Below are 19697 nucleotides of genomic sequence, written 5' to 3' on the forward strand. Positions count from 1 at the left end.
AGCTGCAGTTGAATAGTGATTTAGTGAACTTGAGAACAAAATGAACAAAAAGTCCCACTGAATTTGGAAGAGAAACAAGTATTTGAAGACTTCCAAAGCTACTGTAGTACTAAATATTTTTGTAGGCAGTTAGTAGACTGTTTGCTTAGAAGTGCAAAGTGTAATTGTGAGTTAAGGCTTTCATCCTTCTATATTTTGATAATATGTGATTTTTCAGCTGCTTTTAGGCACTTAAGTTTAACCTGTATTAAGATGCAGTTCTGCAAGAACAGGTTCATGTAAAATAAGTTTGAAAGTTTGTCTATCTTTCATGAAAAATGTCGCAGAGGAAAAAATGGAGATACTAACTAATAATAAGAAAGGACCAAGCATTTTACATCAAATGCAAGGAGTCTGTAATTTTGGTGTTTTAAGTACACTGTATGTTTATATGTCTCAAATTTGAAATTATTTTAAAATTTCAGTTCTGTAAAAGTTTTTTCCTGTAGATAATGGAGATGATACAGGTAATAGCAATGAGATAACATCTGCTGAAGCAGAAAGAATTATTCTGGTATAGAATCTCTCGATTTTCAGTTATGATTGGTGCTAATGCTGCTCCATGCTCAGAGCTGCAGGTTGTGCTCTGTGCAGCCACTGGGTGGGGAGTGACTAACGCTGGAAAATGTCCATTGTGTTCAGCCAGTCCCTGGTTCTGGTTTTGGAATGTTGTGGTGACACAGCTCAATGACTCAAACGTAATTTAAGGAGTGTGTTGCACACGGGGCCTTGAAAGCCCAGGTACAGCACCATGAACACAGTGCCTTGGACAGTTCTTTCGCTTTTTGTGTGATCCAGAGGCACAGTTTGTTTCCTGGTTTAATACAGAGTTAAACAAGAAGTGATTAGCTGACTTTCCCTCTTCCTTTAGGCATATCACTTAAAAATTGCATGATGTGTGATCAGTTGGAGATTCTGAACAGGGAGATTGAAAGGTTATTGCAGAGCTACACCGTGGAAGAAGGCACTTTAAACTCAGTGACGGACTCCCTGGATGTAATCACTGATTCAGACAATGGAGCAAAATACAGATTAGAGCAGGTATTCAATGCCATGAGTTATAGCACCAGGGGCCTTATAATTTCTTCTGTTGTCTTCTTTGTTATTGTTAATTTTTTTCCTCCTAAATTAGGAGTAGGAGTAGTTGGCTGAGGGAAAGAATGTACATAATATACATAATCCCCTATAGAGAAGGTACAGGGGAAGGAACTACTGATGTGGATCTAACTTCACACTCAGTGTTGTTTTTCATAATCCTGCTTTGCCATAGTCATACAAATCTTGAGATTTATTGTTCACGAAATAATAAAGTGATCCAGTGATGAGAATTGGATTTGGAGAGGGCGTATGTCTTTTCCCCTGTTCTTATTTTTGGGACAGTGACATGGCTTTGGAGAACACTAGAGATGATCACTGCTTAGGGAGTAAAACAGTGGTTTTAAAGAGCAAACATGCTTTACGAGTTGGGGACTTGAGAGATTTGGGGGGAAAAAAGTATTCTTTAAAAAGCAAAGTCAGACTATGTCTTGGCATGGATTATCTAATATGTTTTAAGATAGAATCTCCTGACCTGGTGTGTTTATAAACAGTTTTTACTCCTTTGAAAGAATTTTTAATGTTTTAGTTGTGTCCTACACCTGCTGTGGCAGTTCCCCTGCATCTTTAATTGCAGAATGCTGACACACAGGCTCTGTGTTCAGTGTTGTTCTTTTGCCTTCACTAATTTTACAGTCCAGTTCATCCTGTCCAGCTGGTCCTCCTCTTCCTCCCAGATTCTTTTCCAGTGTTCTTGTAGCCTGGTAGACTACTTTAGGTTAATGCAGGCATTTCCTACTGCTGTTCAGGCTCATGTTCTCAAAGCTGCAGTGTCTTCTGTGATAAAATTTTGTATAAACCAGTAGATCTGCCCTATGAAACCCAGGCCAGCTGATGGAGTTTAAAAACATTTCTGTATTTTCATTGCACAGTATGTGCTTAGTAAATTCCACTCTCAGAATGCTTTTAAGTAGTGTACATGGAATAGATTCTTGATTACAGTTTGTTACTTTTCTGGAAATCTTAATGGGATCTGAACAAATTCATGGGAGTGCAATGGTATTTTGTATTTCTTTCAAAGGTCTCAGCTGTGGGTAAGTGGGGAGGTGGTATTGCTTTATTTTGATTTTTCTTTCCAGTTGAAGTGTTTTTCTGAAAGGACAAAACTGTCAAGAAGACAAAATAATGGAATTTGCTTTATAATGTAGTAGAGGCAAAACAGTTCTTAATTTAGGTAAACAGTAGTAAGATAAGTTAATAAATATATCAGTGCCTTATTTTTTCTCCTTCTTTTTTCTCCAGGAGCCAGCAGGAAAAAGAGGATTGATTGGATCAGCATTTGGACCTGCTGATAACTTGGAGATTCAGTCTGGCACTTGTGAGTCAGGAATTTCAGCATGTGCTGGATGGAGGATGCTGAATGACTCTGATCCTGTGCTGCCCTCCTCTGGCTCTGCCCTTCAAGGAGAAACCCTTCGAACCTCTAATGCTGTGTCAGGTAAAGCAGAGAGAGCACATTGAAGAGCCTTCTTACTTCTTTACATTGTATCTGGAATTTAAATCTCAGAATTTGGATTACCTCTGCTTGCAGCTTTTAACATTTCCTCATCTTCCAGGGTAAACGAAGATATAAACGTTAACTGTTCTGACTTGTTCCCTTACTTCTATTGCAACCTTTCTGGTGTGAATATAATTTTAGTGCTGTTTAAAAAAGAAAACAAACCAAACTAAAAATTTATAGTTAATGATTTTTTTTATGGAGGAATTTAGTGGAATTTCATATTGGATTGAATCAGTTTCAGCTTTTTACCTGTGTACTGCAGGCTTAAAGTTCACTTTTTATTCTGTCTGTAATTTTAAAAGTAATCATTACTATTTAAATTAATGTTCTGCTGCTTTTACAGTGACATTTATAGTATCTCACTGAAGTGAAATACTGAAGTTACAAGTGAAGTGTTAGTTTTTTTAACATATCTGCATGGATGTTTATGTTTCCATAGCATTACCTGTTACAAGTTTCTGTTGTAGCAGTAATAAATGTAATACTGAAAGCAGAGGGGTTGGACTACAGAGGGATTGTGTGAAGACAGAACAGTATATGAAATAAGGAGGCTTTTATCCCCAGCATCCCATGCAAGCCTGGGAGAAGCTTTTTGAACAATGCCTCTGCAAACGTGGAGCTGTGATCTGTACAGCTGGTAGAAATACCTGATTTTTAGAAATACCTGTTACTTAGGAATTCTGTTAATATTCACTTTTGGCTTACCTCTGCAATTCCTTAGCTGGGAATACACATATAACTACTCCAGAAATGTTCCTGGGGGGAGAATTAGGGGGTGTTCTTTGTTTTTGAATAACTTTGTATTTAGGCCATTCTTTGAGCTGTTCTCAGTACTGCACACTGCAGTTTCATGGGAGCAGTGGGATTGCAGTGACTGCAGCACTCAGTGTCTGCTGGGTTTGGGAGCAGCTCATCTGAAATACACTGACCTGAATACTTGTTCAAACCAAGTTATTCCTTAGTTAATTAAAATGCAAATCTTACATTTGTCTAACTTTCTTTTGTCTTCTCAAATAAGAGAGTCTCCTCGTGTGCTGGAAAAGACTTTTGGAAAAAAAAAGGATCCTTTTTGTCAGCACAGATTTCCTTTTTGCTATGGTTCCATCTCTAACAGTTGGAGGTTCTTTGCTGAATCTGTTTTTTTTTTTGGGGGTCATTCTGGTAGATCACATAGGCTGAAGACATTTTTGTAAGTAACCATGTCAAGGAACAGCCTTTCTTAAGTTTCAGTCCATACAGATTTTAGTTTTATTATTTCCAGGGAGATGTTTGAGAAGATTTTTATTTTGTTCTTTTCTGTGTAATTTCTTTATAAACCTTGTTAGAGAAATAGTGAAGGTGAAGTGTTGCTTTAACCTGAATACCCACCAGTGTTTATGAAACAACCTAAAAATAGCAGCTAAACTGTTTAACAGGCAAGACATAGACCTAGTTTATTTTAACAAGGAAGGGTAGGGTATTTCCATTTTGTTTAAAATCCAAGAGCTTGTTATTCTTTGGGAAAACCTGTATTATCCAAGCAGCACTACCTTTAAGTTTCCTAAAACTGGCTGTTGGTTCTACCTTGTTTCTGATCTGCTGTTGGTAATCATTCCATTCTACCAGGGAATGTTACTCATATCAAATACCATCCTCACCTTTGGAAAGGGAACTGTGTCCATACTGTCTGTTTGGATGAGTCCTCGCTCCATGCTCCTTGACACTGGGGCATGAATTGTTCTCGTGTCCATGTAAGGAGTGGAACTGCCATAGAGTTTTTCCCCAGACAAACCCCAGGGGAGTGGGTTCATACCATGAAGGTTTTTTTTTTTTTTTGAGAAATATCAGAAATCCTAAGGCTACTCAGTAAAATGTCAGTACAATATCCAAACCCACATCTGTAACTTAGTACGTTGAAAGAACATCAGTGGCTTGAAATACAAGTAGAGTGTTTGTTACAACAAATCACGAGGTTACATCAAAATATTTAATAATTACTTAGGCTTGTAAATATTTTTGAATCAGAGTTTTGAACCTTATGTTTCTCTTCAGCGTTTCAGAGGGGGAACAGTGTTGCCCATAGTATGGAACAAGCTGTAAACACAGAGCCATTAGAGTCTGAACCTAATACTGACAACATGGAAAATAGTTCTCCTGGTAAGAGTTCTTCCTTTCCAGTTGAGCAGAAAATATGCTTATTTATGCATTTTGTATGTGTGTACATGTATATACATATATTTTTAAGTAACAAAGAGTTTGTAATAGCTGGACTATGTTGGCACAGTGATCAGTGATATATTTAATTGCTACTGCTGTTGCATTGCATTCACAAGAAAACATTTTATGTTTTGAGGGTCATAATATGAGGTGGAGATAAATTACATGTTGAAAAAAAGTTTAAGGAAAAGCATCTTCCCTCACCGCTGGTTTAGTAACTCTTCCCTTGTTTTTAGCATCAGTTTTGGATGATAAAGGTGAGCAAAGCAATGAGGAGGAACAAAAGTCTATCAAGCCCACGAGTAAAGAGTTCAGGAAAACCTGGGGCTTTCGAAGGACCACAATTGCCAAGCGAGAGGGGGCAGGAGATGCTGACGTGGACTCCAGTGAGCAGCAACCACAACAGCAGCAGCAAGGCTTGAACCTCCGACGCAGCGGGCGGCAGCCAAAGCGGACGGAGAGGGTGGAAGAGTTCCTTACCACAGTGAGGCGCCGAGGGAGGAGGAGTGCTCCTACTACTCTGGAAGACTCAAGTGAAGCAGCATCTGGTCCAGCTACAGATGCTGAAACTGCTTCTGAAGATAGTGTTGAGAGCGCCCCAGATACAAAACCTGTCACTAGGAGGATCTGCACTAGGAGTTGTAAGGATCGGAAAAGCCCTAAAAGCAGACGCACAAAGGAGGAAGAGGAAGAAGAGGAGGAGGAGGAAGAGGAAGAAGAGGAAGATGCTACCTCTGATAGTGATAGTGACGGCTTAACACTAAAGGAACTCCAGAATAGACTGAGAAAGAAACGTGTTGAACAGAAACCTGCACTGAAGGATGTACAGAACCACAAAAGGAATTCAGAACAAGATCCCACCCAAACAGGTGATATCCCGGCTGAAAAGCCGACTGAGTCTGAGCTGCCTGTCAAGCAGGAGCCTGAGACTGCAGACAGCACTGAGATCGCAAGTCAAGTGGTTGTGTCTGAGGAAGACACTGAAGATGTCCAGGATCAGAAGGAGGAAAAGCCTGCCCTTGGTGCCAAGGGGACCACAGATGAAGAGCCTGAAGAACAGCCCAAAAGCAAACCCGAGTCCGAGATCTACGACCCAAACGCTCTGTACTGTATTTGTCGACAGCCTCATAACAACAGGTAGGCAAAAGGTTCAACTGGAGACACAGTGCAAGGAGTTGGAGTTGTTCTGTGATGAAAAAGGAAACCAAATATTCATGCTTACTTTATGAGTACATGTAAGTGAGCTGTTGGGTTTGCTGAAGTTTGGGGGGGAGTTGATAACAAATACTTAAACAAGGATAAAGGAATATAGAAGTGACCAGTGAGGCAGAACCATGCACTGGTGCTTTGTTGGGGTGCTTACGTTCTGCTGCTTGAAATATCTGTTGAATGTTAATTGTCTTTTCATTTCACAGTGTTTTACTGTTCCTTGGTGGGTTGTTTTTTTTTTCCAGGTTTATGATTTGTTGTGATAGATGTGAGGAATGGTTTCATGGTGACTGCGTGGGTATTTCTGAGGCTCGAGGGCGATTGTTGGAAAGGAATGGTGAGGACTATATCTGTCCAAACTGCACCATTCTCCAGGGACAGGATGAGCCTGTGTCAGAACTAGACCAGCAGGAAGCGAAAGCGGAGCAAGGAAATGTGGATGGCACAGAATTCACAAGCATAGGAACAATTGAACAAAAATCAGTTGAGGACCAAGGGATCAAGGGTAGGATTGAAAAAGCTGCAAATCCAAGTGGGAAGAAAAAGCTAAAGATATTTCAACCTGTAAGTATTTTAAGTTTTTCTTATTTTTAATGTTTCACGGAGTACATTGAGACAATGAGTTACTTGTAGAGCTATAAATCTGAACTGTTTTTTTAAAGCTAAACATGAAGCTGAACAGCTTAACTAAAGTGCTGTTAAGCAGAAGTTTATCCATAGTTCTATCAATACAGGAATTACAACTGTTAGTTTCAAGTGAGGGATTTAAAAGTTTTATGTAGGGGTAAGGAAATAGTTTGTGCTATTCAGCCCTTTCTAAATACTGTTTTTGGAAGTCAAATAATGAGGTATTCTTTTAATAAAAAATATTAGAAATCTGGACTGGGTTATACTATCTTTGAAATAATCTCAAACAATTTTGGACATTTTCACTGATAGTGAAACTTTTTACTTAACATTAACAAGGGCCTGTTGAAGTTAATTCCAGCTGTACTTCCAATTAGTCTTTGAAGTTCTGATTTTTGTCCTGATGCTGCTTTAGATTAATAGCAAGTAGAGAATTCTTTTATACTGCCTTTTTTAACCTAAATATATGTACTTTGAATTATTGCAAAATCTAAAATAAGTTTAAGTTTTTTAATAATAACTTCCATTGGGAAAGGCTTAGAAGCTTCTTCAGCTCAATGTACATGACTTAAAAAAACTTCATGCTACAGTGTCTTTGTCCTGCCTAAGCTACTGTAGTAAAGCCAACATCTTGAACAATTCCCTTTTCTTCTTACTGTGCCTGGAAAAACATGTTTAGTGAATTTGCTGTTAAAATGCTACAGCAATTTGCATTTTTTCTCTACGAATTTGTTCTTTCATGTCTAATCTTTAAGCTTTGAAATCATCCCTAGAATAAATATCAGAGCTGTCCATAGCAGCACTGTGAGATTAATGTACAGACCAAAATGGTTTGAGTTCAATGTAGAAATAGTTACAATTTTAAGATAAATGTGCAGAAAACAGTGTTCTCAAAAATATTTTCAAATATATTTGTACTTCTTTGTACACACAAAAAAGTTTTTGAGAGTCCAGTGCTGTTGGCCTTGGCTCTGCTGCTGAGTATCTCTTTGGTATTTATGTGCTGACCAGGTAGGTGAATGTGTTGGCCATCTGTCTGTTAGTGAATGAGAAACAGAATTATCATTAACTCATTGCCTCTTGTGGAAGAACTGCTTGTATTTTAGGTATTCATTTGACAGTGGAACGTAACTGCTGTACTTGTGTTTGCCAGGTGGTGCCACGTTCTGAGAGAAGTGAGCTGTAACATCTGTGTGTGTTTTAGCCCACACTGTCCTTCGTACCTGTTAAAATCACTCTAAAACTTGTATAAAGCAGCATCACTGCAGAAATTCTTTGTCCGTTACAGGCATAAAGATCATCACTATTTCCTATGAAATCAGTCTGTTACAGTCACTGAACAGTCTCAGTTTATCTGTTCTCTTACATCAGAATTCTTGAGAAAGACTCCTTTTCTTGCTACCCATAAGCACCTATAGCAGCAGGGTTTTGGTTTGTGATTAAAACTCAACAGATTTTCTAAGTACAGACATCAACACTTAAAGTTTTGTCATCATCTGAGTTAATGCCCTTAATTAGAAATGACAGCTCAGTTAGTCATAAGCTTCAGGTGTTTTTTAGGGAACATGAATTGATAATTCTTTATCAGCTAAGTGTGTACATGATTGAAAAATATTTTAAAGCATAAACAATTTCTTGGGGAAAATTCTCAATTCCAGGTTTTATCAGACTGCAGCAGATAATGCTGTCTTACTGACTTTGACTGGGGAAAACCACAATGCAAATAATGATTTAACTGGAAATATTAATGAAAAACTTACTTTTGGTAATTACAAATGGCAGTTTGTTGATGGGGAGAGGCTGCCTAGAACTACAGTAGTTCTGAATGTTGTTAGGTTCTAAATTATGTTAGGTTAGTTTGTCACTTTTATGAGTAAACTAGAAGAGAAATTTAAGCATAATATCCAGAGGTGATATCTTGGAGCCTAAAGAGCTTTGAATTATTTCTGGATTTTGGCATAATATACTCTGTTATCCAGGAACGTGCTATTTTCTGAATCTTAGTATTAGAAGAGGAAGTGTTTAATATATAACACTTCTATGTAAATGGAGAGTAATTTTGAAGTTAAGGAAAATAGAGATGGCATGTGCAAACCTCTTAATGTGTAAGAAGTAGGAGGCTATGGAAAGTTATCTGGGAGAATGGTTGTTTTTATGTAAGTTGGAGACTTCTACATTTAAAATTGGTAAATCTCTAGAGCAAGAATAATCTCTACACCTGAATAGCTGAGTGCTTCCTCTTGCACATGTGCATGGCTGAGGACAGCAGCTGATGGGGATATAGAAATAAAATGCACTTTAGAGACCTTGCTCAGGAGAAACCAGTTGTGAGTTATTAAGGAGATTTCTCACGTGATGCAGAGGATCAGGAAAAAAGCATTTGTGTGCTTATGGGATTTGAAAATTTAGGAAGCCAGTCTCCTTTATTTCAGTGCTAGACTAACAACTTAATAACGCAGCACGTTCTGAAAATAATGTGTTAAAAGAGCAAAACTCTTACCTTTGTATGGGTTGCTTCTGTTGTGTCCTGAGTGACAGCTGCTTTCACACTGGCAATTGTCAGGTCACTGACAGAGCTGCAGTCTGCACATACAGTGTGTAAGCGTTTCTCCATGTTCCAAAGGCACATTCCTGTTATTTCCTCTTTGAAGGCTGAGCTCACTCCCTTTCACTCTGTAGGTGATGGAAGCTCCTGGTGCATCCAAGTGCATCGGTCCCGGCTGTTTCAACGTGGCTCAGCCCGACTCCGTGTACTGCAGCAACGACTGCATCCTCAAACACGCTGCAGCCACCATGAAGATTCTGAGCTCTGGCAAAGATGCAAAACCAAAACCTAAAGAGAAGATCAAACCAAAATCTGAAAAACCTGGCATGCCAAAATCTCAGCAGCAGGTAAGTTCGTGTTCATGATCCAGAACAGTTGTCCTGAAGCACGGTGGCTTTTTTCTGTGCTCTCTTTTTTGAGTCAAATGAAATTGCCAAGTCCTGCATTGAAGAGGAGCTTTTTATTATGCTTTTGTTGTTCTCTTGCCTTTTTCTGTGGTACCAACATTGTTTAATTCTTCTGACAGTAAAATGTTTTCCTGTCGTTTTTAAAAAAAATGTTAAGAATTGCCTCTAGATGGGGATAGTTTCTTGCAAGTGTATTCTAGATGGCAACGCACTTTAAAAAATAGAATTAATTCTGAGTTAATTTACCTTTAAAAAAGTATAAGAAGTAGATATTTTTTATTTTAATTTAATTCAAAATAATTTTATTTTTTTAAAACTCTAAATTACTGGGTTTTGGACAGTAATTTGGAACTACTGTGAATTGTATAATAACATGACTGTATTGTATGTGTGCTTTGTGAAGAACAAAGATGAAAACAGAACCTTTTACTTTTGAAACCACTAAAAAGTGGACGGTAGTTTTTCAGAGAAACAAACACCCCCCAATCTGTTGATAAATACTGTTGTTTTGAAGTGGTCTCTTTACCATTCCCTTTTCCTGAAGTTACCCTGTATATCACCTTTGCTTTATAAATTTGAATGTGAAATTACATCATTTCAGGTTCTTTGCTGGAGTTTACTACAAAAGAAATTGTTCTACGTGTGTGTAACTATATCTCTGCTTGTTTGTAAAATACAATATATTCGATGATTATTAGTAATCAGACTTCTTTTAATTATACAGGCGAGTATCAAACCACTTCCCAACCAAAAGAGACAATTGCCTGAGAAAAGAGAGGTGAACATGAAGAAGACTGTTGTGACAGTGGCCAAGACTGAGGCAAACACTCAACCTGTTGCTAGAGAGCCACCAGCAGAACCCGTGACACCGTCCTGGGCCAGCGATCATAATTACAATGCTGTAAAGCCTGAAAGGACTGCTGCCATTTCACCTGCACTGTTGTTCAAATGTATGTATCGCATAGGGATATTCCTGAATAATCATATTTTCTTTGAATACCCATCCATTCTTGGCTCTGCAAGACCTAGGGAGTGTAGGATTTGGGGGTTTTTTTCTTACTATGGCACCAAGCTACCTTTCTCCACCTTCAAAGATTCACACACAGATACACACAAATGAGAGACACTTTTAGAAGTTTCATTTGTATCATATGACAGTTGTATGATTAAGAGCCTGTTGATCTACCCAGCTGATTTCTGGATGAAAACTACATGGTTAAGCTTGAAATTTTTCCCATAGAGACAGTATCTGTTTCTAATCTGGAGGGTAAGTATTGATACATTTGTGTTAAGTTTTACCAGAAGGCTGTGCAGTGTGCACCATGAATCAGCAATTGCCTGTACTAATTTGAATTGTATTTTTGTAATTTAGATTTGGCACCTGTCTCTCAGGTCTTGCATTTTCAGTGCCTGGTGCCGAGAATGAAAAATCTCCAACGTGATATCCAACGATACTTGACACTTCTGCAAACAGCTTTTAACTGTCAAGTATATTCCTGCTTCTTTTCTTCCTTACATGAAATAATTTAAGGACCATTCTTTACTTTTATGTTGGGGGGAGGCAGGACTCTTTTTATCTTCTTTCTTTTTTTTCCCTTTCTATGTTCATACTTCACACGTTACCCACACACACAAGAACACATCTCAAGTGGATGTTGGGCAGAGGTATTGCCTTGCATATTTTTGCAGGTTTTGAATAGCATCCTTGTAACTCATATGAAGGTAAGTAGATACTGCTTTGAAGGCTGAACAAGTCCTTCTGCTTATGACATTTTTTGATTGACTCCATCTAAGTAGTTTTATAATGCAGTTATGAAACGTCAGATGAAATCTGACATATCACAGTTACAACCACACGACCTGGTGTGTCTCATGTTTATTCACTTTAAGATTAATGAATTCAGAAATTCAGTTCTCACAGCTTTGTAACCACACCTCAGCCAATTTACATTTTATTTTCAGAAGTAAACCTAGTTATTGAACACTTATACATACAGTAACTGATAAGTTTTTAAGTCATATTTAAGGTGAGGCTTTATAGTTACAATTTTTAAACACTGAGGGAACACCAGCTGACTTAAATTTCTGTTCATTATCATAGTATATAGTAGACATACCAGGTATATTTTAATGTTGTCTGTCCCCATCAGGTTATAATTTTTCCTTAAGTATTTTATTTTTTAGGCCTTGTGCCTCTTTTATAGTGAAATCCCTGAAGGTACATACTTTAATTAACCTGCATTTTTTTTAAGATTCTTTTAAAGAAACTTTAGCTTTTTTATCAGAAAAAAAAATACTGTTTTAAACATAAGTAAAATTAGGACAGAAAGACTATTCAATACAATTACAGGTGTCCACAGAACCATCTCACTTAAAATGTCCTTATTGCTATAGGGTTTGGTTTTTTTCTCACTAGATAGGAATACAGGTCTTGAGGCACAAAGATTGAGGTTTTTTTTTTTAGGAGAGTTTGCTTTAAAGTTTTACCACACTGGAGGTTTTACAGATTTAACCAATTCCAATAGAAAACCGGATTCCTGAAGCTAAATAGTTAAATTGGTTCCAAAATATATGTATTAGTAACAAACAGAGGACAACCTAGTTTGTGTGATGAAGAACTCTCATATCAAATGCAAGGAAGAACTTGAGATTGCTTTTATTAAGGTAAGTTGCACTGATATGTGGGGACTCTGTGCTAAATGCCTGGTTAAATGGTCTTATATATTCATGAAAAAATGTGTCCTGCTTTTTAATGGATGAATTTGAACTGTAATCTTCCTGAGAAGCTGCCAGTGCATCATCTGCAAGAGTATTCTACCAGATTTTATTTATTTAAGAAATCTTTATAAGTTGTTCAAAACCTAGAAGTTACAGCATTAGGGAAATTCATGAGAGTCCTCTCAATTCTCTTCAGGTATCTAAAAGTGGGACTTTTAAGACTCAGACTCTAAGTCTGAGCTAATCTGCCAAGGAAAACACATTTTTTGGACCTAACATATAATCTGGTTTAGACACATCTTAAAGTGACTCCCTGTTTAGAAATGAGTATTTCTGTACATTGGTTATGAAGGACTTGCAGTCCAGAGGAGGCAAAGGATGGGATCCTTCCAAATGCAGTGTTTCAGGTGCTGCCTGTGTTCTCCCAGAGCTTCCAACCATGTTCAGCAAATCCTTATTTGCAACTTCAGTGCACGAGGCCTTTTAGGAATTAAGGAAACTTAACATGATTAGAGAATTACTCTCTGTAATACTCTTTCCATTAGTCACTTTATAATTTCTGACATGGATTTACTTTATACATTTACTCTGTACTTGTCAGATGGAAGGATTTTGTTATTACATGAGACAGTAGCTTTGTTAAGTAGTACCAAGAAGAAAATCAAGCTACTCCTAAAGAAGTACTGGGTGGTGGGAGCATGTAGTATATTTGTATCTAAGCCCGCCACCAGACCCACTTTTCTCTTCCCAACCTTCTCTGCATTTATTTAAAAAAAAAAGGGATATTTAGTGCTAGTGCTGTGCAGTTATTCAGAACAGCGTTGAGCTTTTTTTCTTCTGTTACTCCATTAGCTTGTGTTTCTTCTTAATTTTTCTGTGGCTTTTTAGGGGGATGAGTTAGGGCTGTATTTGGAAGTGACTTTGTACACCAAAACTCGGTCCCTGATTATTCACACTGTCTACCATCTTTATGTGCCCAGTGAAAATAATCCCTTTGATTCATTTAGTAACTAGAGTGGGAAGTACCTCGAACTTGCTTTGATAAGTGAATATTAAATACAAGTACTTTTAAAGTTGCAGGCAGTATTTGAACTGCACATATAAGAGGCAATTAGGTATGAGCCACATTTCCTTTCAGAAGAGCTGCTTTTACTTCCATTAGAAAAATTGGAATTCATTTTTAATATCCTTTTATATTGAATTTCAGAAGTCATCCTGGCTTCCAAATTGGTACAAGTGTGTGAATTGTTGAGATTTATGAACATTGTTCAGGGGTCCATGTTATGATAGAAATCCTGACTTTGTCACATGAGCTCATGTTAATGATCAGAATTTAGGTCATGTCACAGGAGATGAAAGCAAACCAGGCTCTGGTTTATCTGTGAAGATCTTTGTGGTGTTTTTGGGAAGCACCACCCAGCATGATTTCTGAAATGTGTCAGTTTTGCTTGCAGACTGACATCTTAAAATTATAGGAAGTGTTATCTTTAATTACACTAGCAGAGCACAAGCTTAAAGCAGCATAATACAAACACTTTTTTACACAAAGGAACCATAAAAGCAGTTTGTGTCCTCTGCTTATTTTGCTCTGCTGAGGGCTTTTGTGTCATATATTGCATTTAATGCAAAATTTGTGTGTTGCATTCACTGCTGCCCAGTGGAAATGGAGAAAAGGAACAGTCCAGACATGAAGTTTGCTGATGCAGGTGTTTGTCAGCAGCATCAGTGGATGTATCTGAAGCACCTGAACTCAGGTTTTTATTTGACAGAGCAGCACTTGGAAAATAGGGTTTTTTCTGTATTTTTGCTGTTAATTCTCAAATAGAAATCAGCAGCAAATGTATTTGCGGTTTTGAAATAGAAAATGTATCCAAAAGGGGAGGGGAAGAGGGTAAACATTTGTAGTATCCCAGTTTTTAAACTAACCTATCATAAGTGTATCACATACTCACTTTGAAGTTCACCTGACTTATTAGACTTTAAAAGAATACAGGAACTAATAATTTACTCAATTCAGGTGCTAAATCATCTTAACTACTTTTATTGAGAAAAGCAACTAAGCATACAGGAGACTGAGCAGGGTTTATTAGATTTAAAAAACCCTAACATTAAATGTATTTCCTATTAATTGTTCTTGTGGCAGAACTTCAGAGTAAAAAGCACTTGTCACACCAAACCTCTAAACTTCTGTTTATGTAACTGCAGACAGGGAAAGTGTGAATTTATAGAGATTTATGGTAATATCTTACTTGACACCAGTATTTCACAGAAGTTGGTGATGAGTGGGACTGTTTCCTTCAGAGAAAACCACAATGTTTGTGATCCCACTCCTGGTTTCCAGTGGGGAATTATGAAGAGACAACGCTGCCACCTCCTGGAAGTGGGAGCCCTGACTCTGGTGATAAAAATTGCCTTTTGTTATCCCTTTTCAGGTTTTTGCATTTCTTCTGCAGCTGAACTTTTCTGCACTCAAGCTGTTCACAAAGTGAATAGTGTTTGCTTGTACAGTTAAAGATCTTGGGCTCCTTGTTCCTGTACACCTCTAACAAAATATGGAGACTTTGTAAAGGGAATGCAGTGATACTGGGATACCCCACCAACAAAAAATGTGCATATTGAAATGCCAGGATTATAGCATGCATCACTTATCTATGCTTTTTCTTGTTTCTATTTCTCTTCCTCTCTGTAATAAGAGCAGGAAAGAAAGAAAACATACCACTCTAAAGAGAGCAGGGGCAAAATAGAGTGCAGTAAAGACAGGAGTTATGGCTCAGAGTATGAAAGTGGTGTAGGGAGCTGTAAGTACTGTTGTGAAGAGAGGAAAGTAAGGCTTTATCTGCACACAGGCTGGTGCCAATTTAATGCTGCTCTTTGGGCAAGGTTGTACCAGCTGAAGTTGTGACTCAGTTGAGTGCAGTGGATGTGGATATACTGCTCTTGGTTTAGCTTAACTGTTAAAATATGTTTTACTTAAACTTTGCTTCTTAAGCCATATGTATGTTTGTCTGCAGGGACTGATTGTAGTTAAACTGGATGCCTTTGGGGTTTGACTGCTACCCCATGGAAAAAACTGGGCTCTGCCAGGTTCCATACTCTTATAACTGAACTACTTCTGGCACCTGAATTAACTCCTACAAAGCCAAGGTGTCTTTGCTTAATGCTATATTCTGCACTGTAGGTCCATACTGAGAGGCACTAAGTATTGAATAGTGCCAGGGAAATGAAATGTAACATTTATTTTGTTACTGGCCATTTTCTTGGACATGTGGCTGCCCTGTGTGTAGGCCTGGCCTAACCCTTTGTAACTAGAGGAGTTTTCAGAAAGGCTGATGCAAGACCAAATAATGATGAGCATACCCAAGATAAGTCTGCCAGAACTTCTGAGAAATTCCTGTTGGAGAACTTCTGGCTTTGGAAGGGTCATAGTACAGGAGTGGCTGGTGTAACACGGCAGCTCCAGTACCGAACTCCCATTGTGGTGCTGGCAGGGCTGTGCTGGGGTGGGGTCTGCTGGCCCAGGGGCTGGCTCAGGGCCTGAACCCTGCCTGTGGAGTGAGGCAGACCATAGTGGCTGCTGAAGCCAACATCCCCTGGGACCCAGCCAGTTAAAAGGAGCAGTGGGATCCTTGGGGAGCCATTATCATCTCCTGGCTGTGAACTGCTGGAGCTCCCCGTCTCTGCTCTACAAGGTATGTTACACCTGCCCTGTGGCTCAACCGGGTGAAGATTTTTGCCCTGTCTCTTTAAGTTAGGAAGGCTGGTCCCTGCTCCTGGCATGTTCCTATTTTGCCTTTGAAGCACCCAACATCCCCAAGGCACTTGGAGACAGCAGGCCAGCACTCCTGCCATCAGGGGTGCTTGGCTTCAGTGAGGAACCATTGCTGAGGGGAAGGGTTGGGGGGCAGAAACCTGGTATCACTTACGGAGGCACTATGCATATGAGGGTGGTTATCTCTTGTCATCAACACTGAAAGTGATGAAAGTTTGATTAAAAACACTCACCACCCTCTTGCTGTTTTGCTTTCTTTTACTGATTTTACTTCAGTTCTTTGAACTTGCTCACTTGACTGCATAGCCAGTGAAAAAGTTCTTTGCTAGTCCCCAAATAAAAGGGTTTTTTTGAGGTGTTCACTTGCACTTTGAGTCAAGTCTGCTGCTGATTTGCTGTGTCCGATCTGTGCTGAACTTGGAACCTGAAGATGGCCTGTCCCTGCAAGGAGTGATGATACCAATCCATGAACAGTCTGGAAAATAAGCCCTTTTTTTGCAGCAGCACATAGTGCCTCTCTCTCACTCGGGGCACGGGGTGGTATTGAAAATGCAGTTGTCTAACATAGGTCAGATAGATCACTATAATCTCATGTAGATTAAAATAAAGCCTATATGTCAAAGGTACAGATTTGCATGAGCTTAGAGTTACAGGTTGGCTTGAATGCAGAGAAATCACCACAGAAACAGCAGGCTCTTGTCTCTGAGTCTCCTAAATCACTTTAAAGACAGGTTTAATGTCTTTGTGTGCCTGAATGTAAAGGCTTGGCACACTGGCAGCTTAATTGCAGTGCAAGTTAGAGCTGATAGAGTCTTTAGGAGAACAGCAGCAGGGCAGGCAGCACACCTCAGACACGAGTGATTTCGGTCTTGAAAGTGGAAGCAGACCTGTTCTGTGGGCAGTTTCCAGGGAAAACTAACACTGAAACTGCTTTAAGAGTAGTTCAACACTTCTGAGTTAAAACTAGCAGTAAGCTGTTTTTGAGGGAAATGACCAGAAGTCCAGCAAAAGCAGGTGTCAGAACAGTTGAACAGGCGAGGAGCTGCAGCGGTTCCAGAGCCCCTCACCTGCACAGCCGCGGGCAGCGGTGCTCGGTGCCACCAGAGGGGGCTTCAGGGGCACCCAGCAGCTGCGACGCGCGGCCCCAGCCCGGGACTGGGCACAGCTGCTCCCGGGGGACGGCTCGGAGCTGGTAAGTAGCTTCCCGTTGTGGAGTGCTTTAGGACTGACGGCTAAAGCACCAGCTCACCCGTGTCTTTCGTTCAGGTTTTTAAGTTGGGTAATGCGTCAAAAGGTTTCACGTTGGAAGAATCGTGGATTAAAGTTTGGTGCCAGCCTCTGCATCGGGGTGGAGGGGCTTGGTTAAATTCTGCTCTCTTCAGGTTATTTCTGTCACAAGTCATGGAGGAAGGGCCACACCTGCATGGACAAGTCCACTCGGGAAAAGGCTGAGTGGCAAAGGGAAGCTGTTGAACAACATCAGTTCTAAGGTTGGCAAATCCTGCCCATCCTCTGCTTCAACAGTTATACAGAGGGGAGAAATGCAGTTCTTAGGTAACTGGCAAATACAGGAGAGTTATTTCATCTTCTGTAGGCCAGGAGCCTGTGCTGCTGTGCTGTGCTCTGTGCCAGAGTGGGCTGCCCTCACCTTCCCTACACCCGCACTGGACACGGCAGCGCTGGAGCGACGGCACAGGGACGGCCACTGCAGCCACCTGCGTCTGAGCCAGAGGAGCCGCGGGACCGAGCGGGACTTCTGAGGCCAAGCTGTGTGTGACACCCAAAGTGCTGGCAGGGCAGTTCCTGAGCAGGTGACTGACTGCCTCTGCTGGGCTCTACAACCCGTGTTCCTCTCAACTGGTTGAGCTGCTGTGAAGGCCAGTGCAGGTGCCTCTCTGTGGAGATCAGCTCTTCTCACAGTACATAATTGCTCAGTGCTGTCCAGCCCTACACAGGCTGTGTCAGTGCTTTCTAACAGGTATTTTGGGGGTTTTAACACTATTAGTGTGATTTCCCCCCCCCCCTTTAAGGACATACAAATCCTTCAAAGTGTAGTAAATGATCCACTTTTGGACAGGTGGATCACAAGGAGCTGTTCTCTGTTTCTTAGGTTTCATTATTCCTACTGTGGAATTTTACAGATTTATTTTTATTGTTACAGAAAAATGTTAATTATCAGCTTTCTTACTGTTGGTGCCACACAAACTCATATACTGTGCATAAGCCTGAAAGTTAGTTGTGGGGTTTTGGTTTTGTTTTGTCCCTAAAACTCTATACTTTAATGACGGAGAAGTCTGAAAAGGAACAGTAAAACTCACACATGCTTGGGCTGCCTCTGTGTTGGGCAGTGTCTTCTCAAGGGCTGGGTTCCCGACGTCCTGCTCCCTTGGGCCTGTGCTCCCACTGTGGATGGTCCTGTGCAAGCTGGATGCGATGCAGCCGTCGGCTCCTCACACACTGCCTGGAGGAATTTCATCCTGGGGGAAGAAAAAAATAGATTAATGTAGATGGAAGAGAACAGAGGGAAACGTGAAGATGGAACTAGACACCAGAAACAGTAGGGCATGAACAACCTTATGCTAAAATCTTAATTCTGTACAGAAACTTCTCATAGTACTCTGTAACAGCTTTCATGGCTGCCAGATATATTTCACAGCAGTCTTTTTAATGTCTGCAATAGTAGCTGTGATGGTTTTTTAAAAAAGTTTTAAAAATCCACCAAAACCCAGCCTTACCAGTCCTTGTGAAATGGGCTCTTCAGGTGTAACAGCCTGTGGTTTAACTACACTGCATTTAAAAGTTTTAGCATCAGCTAGAGCCAGAAGTTAAAGTTTTTTGAAGAACTGTGATTTGAATAATTTTAAAACTCTACAGAGAAAAGGAATAGCACATTTCTGCTGGTATTTAAAAACTGGAAATACTAAATAATGTCTCCAGCAAAACAGCTCATCACAACTGAGATAATTTAAATAGAAACCAGGGGTGGTGGTGGGGTAGTTTTTGAGGTGGCTTTCAAAAGCTACTCTTTCAAAGAAATATTGGGTGGAGAGGGAAAGGGTGAAGAACCAGAATAGGCATGAATGCTATACAGGAACATTTTTTAAAGATCAGAAGAGAAGCAAAGTTTCCTTTGGATAATATGGATGCTGGTGGTGTAAAACACAGCCTCTGGTTGTTGGTTAGAGACTGTGATACGAGCCTGCAAATCCTTCATGCAAAGCTAAGCAGCCCTACACTGGAAATCCTGCTGAACTGGGCTTCCACAACTGCATGGCTCTGCTGAGACACCGTGTTGAGATGTTCACAAGTATCTGTAAGCACCGGGCTCGTCTGTACAGCGGATGATGTGGCAGTTCTGTCCTGCTGTGTGTTGTAATGTCGATAGCTTTGCTGCACGGGGAATTTCCTCAGGGGAGGGGTTCTGTGTCTGTTGACATCTGGTGGGAGAGATTCTGCTGCTGTCTGTAGTGAACATAACCACAGTAATGCTATTTCTTAAGCCTGGGAGGAATGCGCTGTTTTCTGCCCGAGGATTCATTGGGTTTCACCCTGGGAATGAGCTGGCTCAGCTCCATCTGGTCCTCGATCCCT

At 40.0% G+C, this 19697-nt stretch overlaps 1 protein-coding gene across 5 annotated transcripts in view; it reads left to right on the top strand.

Annotated features, from left to right (window-relative positions):
* DIDO1 (death inducer-obliterator 1) overlaps nt 1-19697 on the top strand; it is a 55818-nt gene that overhangs the window by 15416 nt on the left and 20705 nt on the right. For 3 of the 5 annotated variants that reach the window (XM_027697307.1, XM_027697306.1, XM_027697305.1), the window contains exons 2-7: nt 2377-2572; nt 4667-4771; nt 5068-5968; nt 6286-6604; nt 9347-9559; nt 10344-10569. In XM_027697307.1, the coding sequence (XP_027553108.1) occupies nt 2488-2572; nt 4667-4771; nt 5068-5968; nt 6286-6604; nt 9347-9559; nt 10344-10569 (1849 nt within the window). In that variant the 5' untranslated portion in view covers nt 2377-2487. Of the gene's footprint in view, nt 1-911; nt 1081-2376; nt 2573-4666; nt 4772-5067; nt 5969-6285; nt 6605-9346; nt 9560-10343; nt 10570-19697 lie in introns of those variants that run through there. The other 2 variants (XM_027697304.1, XM_027697309.1) reach the window with 2 other exon arrangements.

The sequence above is a fragment of the Neopelma chrysocephalum genome, unplaced genomic scaffold (genome assembly GCF_003984885.1).
Source record: "Neopelma chrysocephalum unplaced genomic scaffold, ASM398488v2 Primary Assembly neopelma1_119, whole genome shotgun sequence".
NCBI lineage: Eukaryota > Metazoa > Chordata > Aves > Passeriformes > Pipridae > Neopelma > Neopelma chrysocephalum.